This window comes from Merops nubicus, unplaced genomic scaffold (genome assembly GCF_000691845.1).
Source record: "Merops nubicus isolate BGI_N331 unplaced genomic scaffold, ASM69184v1 scaffold3523, whole genome shotgun sequence".
Taxonomy (NCBI): Eukaryota; Metazoa; Chordata; class Aves; order Coraciiformes; family Meropidae; genus Merops; species Merops nubicus.
In genome coordinates, this window is record NW_008596740.1 from 10,974 (window position 1) to 20,790 (window position 9,817).

The 9,817-nt window shown below is 35.8% G+C and overlaps 1 protein-coding gene across 1 annotated transcript in view; it reads right to left on the reverse strand.

The window, feature by feature from the left end:
- Positions 1-9,500, reverse strand: part of DYNC2LI1 (dynein, cytoplasmic 2, light intermediate chain 1) — a 19,387-nt gene extending 9,887 nt beyond the window's left edge. The window contains exons 1-8 of the mRNA XM_008936452.1: positions 9,382-9,500; positions 7,870-7,904; positions 7,396-7,465; positions 6,276-6,364; positions 5,485-5,671; positions 3,034-3,102; positions 1,578-1,655; positions 1-29 (exon numbers count right to left, since the gene is read on the reverse strand). The exon at positions 1-29 is cut by the window's left edge and continues 63 nt beyond it. Of these exons, the coding sequence (XP_008934700.1) occupies positions 1-29; positions 1,578-1,655; positions 3,034-3,102; positions 5,485-5,671; positions 6,276-6,364; positions 7,396-7,465; positions 7,870-7,904; positions 9,382-9,399 (575 nt within the window). The 5' untranslated portion in view covers positions 9,400-9,500. The remainder of the gene's footprint in view (positions 30-1,577; positions 1,656-3,033; positions 3,103-5,484; positions 5,672-6,275; positions 6,365-7,395; positions 7,466-7,869; positions 7,905-9,381) is intronic.
- Positions 9,501-9,817: the final 317 nt, after the last annotated feature.

Below are 9,817 nucleotides of genomic sequence, written 5' to 3' on the forward strand. Positions count from 1 at the left end.
AGCAGGAGAGCCTCAGATTTACTGGTAAACTGAATGAATCAGAAAACAAAATATACATTATTGTCTTCCATCATAGAAATACTGAATAATGCCATCTACACAGAGGATTTCACATAAAGCCTGGCTAATTCCTGACCTAAATAAATTTGGTATATGTTCGCTGAACTTACTACAATAAAAACCCCACCCTCCCTTTCCAAAACATGAATGTATCTGTCACCAAATATACAGAGCAAGAAAGATTAAATGAAAAAGTGCAAATAAAGATTAAACTTAAAAATATTGATTCAAAACTTTTGAAGTATGCATTTTAAGAGACACAAATCTTTTGCCCAAGACTAATGGGTTATTAGGATTTTAAACATTAAAAATTATCTAGAATACAATAAACATTTAGAAATGTCATGAATAACAATAAAATTGTTCATGCATCACAAGAGCAGCTTGATAGTGGCAGGTCTGGCACAGGTTTATCAGAAAGCAGCTCCCAGAGTACCTTCTCAAACAGCATGCTTATTCCTATCTAAGGGCTTTTGTTTTCTAACAGATTCAGAGAAAGAAGTCAGATCCCCACTGTAAGAAACTGAAGTTCCTTCTACTCATTTCAATGATAATCAGGATTTAGCAGCCAAAGAGTTTTAGGCTCACACTTTTTCATATTTTATGGCAATAATGCTTAAATACTTAAAAATAATTAAAAAATTAAGAGTGTTATATTCTCAGTTAACAAAAGATGAATTCACTTGTCAAAGTACAAAAGCTGTGCACTTTTACATGTATGCAAAAGCTCACGCTGTTATTACAACAATTTAAGGCAAACAATTTGTTTGGTAATCAAAATGAACAACTATTAAATAGTATTAATTACATAAGTGATGGTTGATAATATTAGAACCATTTTCTGATGTAGAGACAGCCCAAGAGGCAGCATTTTCTAGATTATGAATCTGAGAATGCATGTTTCTGCCTTTCCTCTGAAGGTATCTGCTAAACTCAAAATCAGTTCATAGATCCCCATAAACATTTCATGGTCCTCATGGCTGGCAGTTCCTACTCATTACTTTATAAAAAATCCCTGCCTTTATTCTTCAACACTAAGTGTGGTAATCTGGTATGGTTCAACTGATGTGAAGATGAGCCCTTGGATCTAGGTTTTCAAGTCTACTGAAGCCAGGTCACTAGATGCTCTGACCAAAAGGGCCAGTTCTCTAATCCTATCTGAGGCAATCACTTTTTCTGCATCTTCCTTTCTTGTACCAAAAAACTCTGCCAGATGTGCAGTAAACTCAACAGAGGAGCTGAGCCTGCCCACAGGTAACTATTTCTTATGTAGCTTTTGCTGATACTGGGAATGATGTAGTTTGTCTTTTCACAAGGTATCCATCCATCCATCCATCCATCCATCCCCTGCCAATGCCTGTAACCTGTTTTGACAGATTAGCTCATGAAGAAAGCTAATGTAAAGCCAGTTAAATCCCATTTTCTCCAGTTTCACATTTCTGGTTTTTAAAAGACTGTTTTGTAACACAAATACTGCTCACCCTCTCTATCTTTAGTTAGAAAGGGAATATACACACCACTAATGATGCTCCATAATAATGTGAAACAAATCGAAGTGTCTTGCTTATTATTTTCCTCATTTCAGAGTCAAACTCCTGAAAAAAAGTTGATATTGGAACATATACATAAGAAACAAACCCCAAAACATTACAGCTAGAACTTTTCATTTTTTTTTGTATAAACTGCAATGCACTTAGACTACAATATATGAGGCTTTCAGCTGTCAGCATAATTATATCTTAAGACAGAATGAGTAACGGCCTATTCTGAAAAGAAGTGTCACAATTTTCCTTTGTTTCTTTTTTACAGAGGGAGCCTAATTCAGGCAGTATGTTAGTCTAGAAAAAGTTTCTTGATTGGGAATATGTTCAATTTTCAATTAATTTGTTTCATTTTGTTTTAATTTTTTTTTTAAAGTAGAAATAACTGTCTACTAGAAGAATAAGGATTTTTTCTTTTTGTGAAAATATAGGACTTTGAGTAAACCTTTGGGTACATGCTCTCTAAATTCTAATACCTGCAAGATTTCAAAGGTGCATAAAACCACCTTTTCATCAATGTTTAATATAAGATCATAGAGGTGGCCTTCCCTGGATGAAGTGGGCTAAAACTAGTCCCAGTTAAGCCTGCAGGAGCCATAGAACCCAAAGGAATTATGCTGTTATTCTGTGCTTCTTACAGGAGAGTCACTGATTTTTAAAGAGATCACAGCTCAGCATAAAGCCTCAGTATGAAAGAAGGCACAGTACCTTATTAATAAAAAATTAAGCAACTCAGAGAGTCAGCCAAGTGTCAGTGCACTATGTATGTAGTCATCCAGAGATGCAGAGGCTGCCAGCACGGCCGCTAAAAATCAGACATATTCTGGTTTCCCATGTTCAAGTGCTGCTTGAAAATTAAGTATGCATTTGTTTGCATCTTTAACGTTCTGGGAGAGAACCAGCAGAACTCTGACATTTCTTTCCTCTCCATCTTTAAAGATGCAATTACTCACCTGCCTCTAAAAACTTCAGAAGAACTTAAAGAAAAAAGTTCCAGACTGAAATGATAGTTTATTGTTTGTGCTGTCACAGCCACCAAAAAGTCTGACCAGCTGATCTGAGACACTCCCCTCTGTCACTGCCATAAAATCAGAGCTGCTGTCAGAAGGGACATCATAGGTAGCTGGATTTCTCTCATTATAAAAGAAAGTCATCAACATGATGTTTTCTTGCTTCCTTCTTTGGTCTGCAGCAACTTATCTCCCAACATTTTCTGCATGCATGTCAAAAACCTCAGTTTGAGAGTGTTTTGTGAGGGAGGGACAGGATGCCTTCCAGAGTACTGCTGGAGGAAAAAATTTTGTGGTAGAAGGCTGAGTGGCTGTACTTTTGTTGCAACAATTACTATTATACTATCAAGATTTTAGAATATAGAATCTTTACCAGGAATCTTTTAATTATTAAAAAATAAATTAAATCAAGTATTAATTACCTGAAAAATATCATATTTACTTCCAATTATCACCAAGGGTATTGGAAAAGGCTCTACTAGCTCATAATCCTATTAAAACAGACATATGACAGTTAAGCAGTGTAAACAAACTCTACAGTATTGCAACTACTTGCACAAATTTTTTAAAATTCACAGAAGACAAGCTCTGTTTTCCAAAACCTTAATTTAGATGAATAAACTGTAATGCAATATCCAAATTCTGCAGTTTTCTCAGTTTCTTCATTAATGCTCAGGAAACAATCCCTCTGAGCAGTCAGAGCACTACCTGGAATAAAAGGGCTCTTGCACTACATACTCCAGCTCCAACATCAGAAGGGAAGAGAGGAAAAACCTCCCATGTTCACACAACAACTGCTGCACTGGATTACTAGAACTGGCTTTTTGACACATTCCCCTTCCTTGCATCATATCCAAAGTAATACAGACAAAAGCCAAAGAAAATAAAGATTAATTATTTGCTTGTGTCACACATTTTTCCTCCAAATATCACGTTTTCCAAACACTTAAATATTTAATGTGATTTTCAAATGTCTGGTATCAACAGGAAGACCTAACAACTATGAAAATGCAGATCAATACCAATGGATGAAAATGGCTCTGGGGGTGTAGATTTGACTGTTAAATAGGTAATTTCCAATTAAAGTTTTATCTGGAAGGTTTTCCTGTTGTCCATATGAAATAAGACTATCCCTTCATGGGTTCATGTAGTCAAGCTGCTTTGACTGCAAAAGAGATGTGTTCTAGCAGAGGCAGACCCAACAGCTCCTGTCTCAAACCAGTTATTTCACACACAGGTCAAATGACAGCCAGTATATTAGCAAGGAGCTGCACATCCTGAAAATCCTTTACTTTGAAAAGAAGAATAATCACTTCACTCATACACTGTCAAGGCAAAAGCTTTGAGCAAAATTATCATAACTGAAGACTGAGTGTATAGAACATAGAACTGAAAAAAAAAAATTAGTTTTTTAACCAAGAAAAAAAAAATCAGTATAACATCAGAAACACTAAAACTGGCATACTAAACTCTATTAACCTTTTAACTGTGGAATTAATTTTTTTACTAAGAACTCCTTTAGGTGCATCCAGTGTTTTTAAACAATTTCTGCCACTGTTATGCTTTATAATTATAGCCAGTAATTCTTCATCCAGGCCGATGGAATATACCTAATCCTTAAAAAACAAAACCTCCAAGAACTTCATCCTGTTTATCATAAAACCACATTTAGCTATAAAAAGGCAAATAAAAACCTGTGTAAACTGTCGTTTGCTTTGACTATAAAAGATAGTATTTGCTCCCACAAAACTAGCAAACTTTTTTCTTGAGCATTGATGAAAGTAAAAAAAGAGAACCAGGGAGTAACGTTTTGTTTGCATGCTTTGTGGTTTTGATAATGAAGGCTGAATAGAAATTCTCCTTTAGAAGGTATAATTGTGTTCCCTACAGGGCAGGTACAACAACTAACTGCATTACTCTTTTGACTTGCTGAAAAAAGCTGGCACTTTTCCTATCTCTAAGCCCCTCTACATAAACTTGACAGTGTGGTCATGATTTATTGCCAAGTGTGCTTCTAGGCATTTTCTTTTTGTGTATTGCCTTCTCTAAAAACCAAAATTGTAACCCAGTGGATCTCAAACCTTATACTTGAAATGTACTGAGTGTTGCACGTGTTGTTTTCTCATAAATTTTAAGTTACTTCTAAATCTTTGAGCTAGATAGGCATTTGCTCTATTGCACCATTTTACAGAAGTTAGAGTAACTCCATTTATGTGCCAAGTCTTTGAATTGTTGAATACTTATTTATGCATTATATACACACAACATTTGCCAGGTTTAATGCACAATGACTTTTCATTTCTATTGCACATAATCTAGTTTAGCTTTTCCAGAGATTTAGTTAGCAATTATGTTTAAAGGACTGATGTTAACATTTCTGAAACTTTATAATTTAATTAGTTGTCAGATTATCAAAAGGCATTGAGTTTCTGATAGACATTTAAATAAATGCAAAGTATACAGTCATGTTGATGGCTGTTATAACTATATTCTTTGCTTAAATTTGTACCTTCAGCAAGTCTCTTGCTAGATGACTTTTGTACGTTCTAGTTTTCATCTTCATTTTAAAAAGATGAGGGGGGAAAAAAAAGCAAACTGCTACTCTAAAACTATTTCTTTTGACTGGTGTAACATGCCATAACAATCACATTAGATATCTAACAAAAAGATATAAGAAACCTTCTTTCCTTGTTTCTGCTCTTATTGAATTTTTATTAAATTGCTATAATTTTCCAGTGAACAGGTTCATCTACATCAAATGGATTTTCAGTCATGCATAAAAATCTAAAAGAGTTGTTTATGATTTTCAAAAGCATTATCTTTAACTGTATAAAGGCCTGTGACATCTGGAGAAAATATTAGAAGTAACTCACTGGATGATCCCTCGGCAGGTTGTTCCGCATCCTCTCTTTAATTTCAGCAGCTACTTCAGGAGTTGTCTTTTCTAGTTTGGCTAAAATTTTGTTCACATGGCTCCTGGTGGCCTGCAGAAGTTGATCCATAGTAGTCCAGAGTTCGTTAGGTTTGGACAGATCCAATACAAGAACTACAGCAAAGGACCTATTAAAAAGGCATTGTTTGGTCACATCTTCAGCACGTGAGACAATCAACATTTTCCTATGCAACCACAGCTGTGGTACAAATGCTGAAAGCAACAAATGTGAAAATACAAATGCTAAGATAGAATTACTTGTGATGGCAAAGCAAGATGGCTTTTGGGCACATTTTTTTGCCTTGTTTTTCACCCTAAAACACTGCCTCTCGCAGTGGGGGGATTTATGTTTGCATATAGATACAGGAAGCAAGTTTTTATTTTTTTGTATGCCCCCAAGTTGCTTTATCTATTCTTCCACCAGCATAAAGCTACTGTCTTCTCTTTTGCTGCATTTCTTGTTCTATCTGCTAAAGGCCAACCCATCTCCTTCATGTTATTGCATCCTCTTGTTGCTGGAGATTGCTACAAACTTGTCTCATTAGGAGATAACCATGAAAAGAAAGGTCAAAGTGCAGTATCAGTGGTATCACAATGATTTTTAGAAAAAAAAAAATATAAACATTCTGTTTTATATTTTGAAAGAGATTTTCACAATAAAAAGTCTAGAGTTATACTTCTGTTTGAAGGAAAACTGAAATTAACTTTGGAATTATAATACTAATCACTTACTTTATGTTGTTGCTGGAGATGGGTATTCGAATCAGTTCCAATAATGAGGTTCCACCACCTAGTTCCCAAAAATGAGCTACATCTTTAGGCTGTAAAACAGTTTCCTTACGTTAGAAACATGTGCTTCCATGCAACACCAAGGGACTGGCTTTTTGTGCAAGGGACTGAGAACAGGAAGATGTGTAATTTCCCTAGTATTTTCTGTAAAAACAAAACCAAATAAAAAATCTCCCTGTGTTCAACCAATCCCATACAACACAGAAGACTCCTACTGTGCCTAGGACTGTCTTGATAAATGACTATGGTCAAGTAAAAAAAGTCAGGAGGCAGCATGATTAATGATATACAAATAAAAAATAAAAAAGTCAGGTTCTTTTCCCTTTTTGTTTATGGCAGCTCAAGACTAATGATTTTTTGAGAAGTCTGTAACTGGTAAAGTAATGAATCTCTATGTGAATATGACCTTCACATTTAGATTCTGGGAAAAGTTTTAACCATTTTTATCTTTCAAGGTCAGATTTTCCACCACCTGCTTCTGTACCAGAATCAGCAATTACCTGCAGCAGTAGTTACAGCTGCTGGGCAGTAACCAGCAGCTGTGATGGGAGTGGGTGCAGGATTTCTGTTAACATAATCTGCAGTGCAAAATTTAGTGATGTGCACACATAACCCAAAAATTTAGTTACAATTTAACATCCTCTAGGATGACTGATTCTCTCACAAAACAGGTTGTCAAGTGTCTTCATTGGCTTGTATTCATTTTTGCATTTGACAAAGTTAAAGGCATGCCTGCTACGTTACAGTGGGAAAATAAAAACACTCAAACAGGACAAAGAGGGCAGTTTTTAGAGATGTATCTGATTGCTTTGTGTTAGATACAATGGTCTCTGAGCTACTGTGTTTTCATGAGCAGGAAAATCCAGATTAAAATGGAAAATTAAGCTAGCTAACAAATATGATTACATAAAAAAACCACTTTTTGTTTCACAAAAAATAAGCTAAAAAACCTAAGACTCTTATACATAAAAATAACATTTTTATGTGTGTATGCATGTATTTGTATATATATGTGTGTATATATACATAAAGCTATGGTAAAGTATATTTTCTGTATACTCACTGCATTGTGTCTCCTTGCCCTTCTTCCAAAAGTATATTCCAAGGCTAATGTTGGCTTTGGAGTCTCTTCCCTATGGAAGGAAAAATCACTTCATTTTGTCATGATTCTCTGAATAAAGAAGCTTAATTCTACACTTACTAAATTATGGTTTTCAGTCATAAATTTGGCTTAGATACAGCAGTACAGAGAGGACACTTAAGACAATGGGTCTCAGTTGCTGAAGGCAGGAGAAGCAGCAGCACCAGCTGCTTCTTCTTCTGCCAGCTGAGTAGATGGACACTGCAGCTCACTAACATGGGACAAAAAGAGCTGATGGGGTCAGGTAGTAATGAAGGGAAATAAGTTTATCCACGAGTGATCAACTGGTCACAGAATACAACATCTCTATACATATATTATGAATTATCACACAATATAATTCTTTATGGAAAATTCTAATCCACAGTTGAAAACTATTAAAAATTTAACACATACCTCTCAAGGCACCTCAGTATAATAGTGGTCTTTCCCTGGAAATTAAAAAAGGAAAAAAAAAGAACCCTACTGTACAGTCATTAAAGCATAAAAGTTGCATTGCTAAATGAAAATCACTCATTTAACTTACCAATAATAAAGTACCAGAAAAGTGTAAACTCATGTAATTGTTTATAGCCTTATAGTGGAAACTTAACTGCCAACTTTCTGTCAGAATCCAGTTACACTACCATTATTATAATTATCAACTAATACGGATGACAAATGCAGTAATAGGAAATCTGCTTAAAATTAGACATAAGTGATCAATCTGGCCAACTCTCTTTAACAGTTTTTAATGAATAATAATACATTTATGTAATGTTTGGTTTCCACTGCATCTGATTATTACTGAGGAAATGGAAATAAAAAGAATGCTTAAAATACAGACATATTGAAAAATATGCCTTTATACTGTTGAAATTCAGACACTTGAGTCCCATGCCTTACTGAAGGGGCAAGCCACAGATTACTCCTGTGCCCTTGCCCATCTCAAAACCCAATGAATTTCAGGTGAGTTTAAAAAGTCGTCGTATTTTCTTTAAAAAAGACATTTTAAAAATTGCTAAATTAAAAGTTTAAATGCCAAGCCTTCCAATATAAAAATTCTATTCTTAAAAATATTGCTCTCTTGCTCAAAAAGAGTTTAGTTTACAAATAAATGCTAACAGAATAAAAATATGGAATTACTAATGACTCAACTCATGGGACAATGGGTTAAAACAAACTTAGGCCTGTGGAATCATGAGTTTGCAGACCACTCATAAGGCATGTTCAAATCAGTCAGACACAATATTGACACAATTCACAGCACAATGTCAAGACCTCCATCTGGTACCAGTCTATTTAAATCAGACTGTTACTAGTTGAACATTTACAAGGGGAAATTTTACCTGTCAAAGTACTGAAAGAGTAGCATTACTTCCAGCAGTTACTTTTACAAAAATGAATTAAAACAATGTTGTTTTTAGAACATATTTTTCTTTAAAATGAAAATTAGTGAAGCCAAACCTCAAAGAATTGAGTGCATCATCAGTGAGGGTAGATTTAGATTAGAAATGAGGAATAAGTCCTTCACCATGAGGGTGGTGAGAGACTGGACTGGGTTGCCCAGGGAAGCTGTGGGTGCTCCATCACTGGAGGTGTTCAAAACCAGACTGGAGCACCGTGGTCTAGTGGGAGGTGTCCCTGCCCATAGCAGGGGGACTAAATGATCCTTAAGGTCCCTTCCAACCCAAACCATTCTATTGTTCTGTGATAACAATGGTTAAAATTTTGACTCTCCATATCATAAACTTGAACTTCTGAATTGTAATAATGTCTCATTGGTCCCCACTCTGTGGAATGCCTGCTCTCTGCAGAATCAGAGCATGACATATTTTGTCTTTAGAAGAATTAAGTTAAAAGATCAGATATTTTCCCTGACACAAACTATGTTTGCCAATCATAGAACTGTACAATATTTAGCGTTACCCCATTTTTGTTTCCCATAAATAATATTGATTTTTCCCAAACTTCCACACGTGTGCCATCATTGTCAGGGTTTTCTCTCTTCTCCACCTCAGCTATAGCAAGATCCCATAAAGTATCACTGGTTGGAAAAAAAAAAACAAATAAGAGTGTCATTAGAGAAAAACAATGGAGCCCAGACCATAATTCCTGAAAACATCTAAATGGATAAATAAAGGGTCTTGTTTATTATTATGTATTACTATTTCGCATCGCATGCTCTGTGAATGTTGAAGTACGCGCACAAACAGCTGGAGGGAAATTCCTCGGGCAGCCTCAGACCCGCGGGGCAGGTACGAGCCGTGCGCGGGGGGCTTCGCTACGACTACGCCGGAGGCACCTCTAAAAGGGCTTCTCGCAGCACCCCGCAGCTCGGGCTGGCACCCGCGGAGCCGGACGC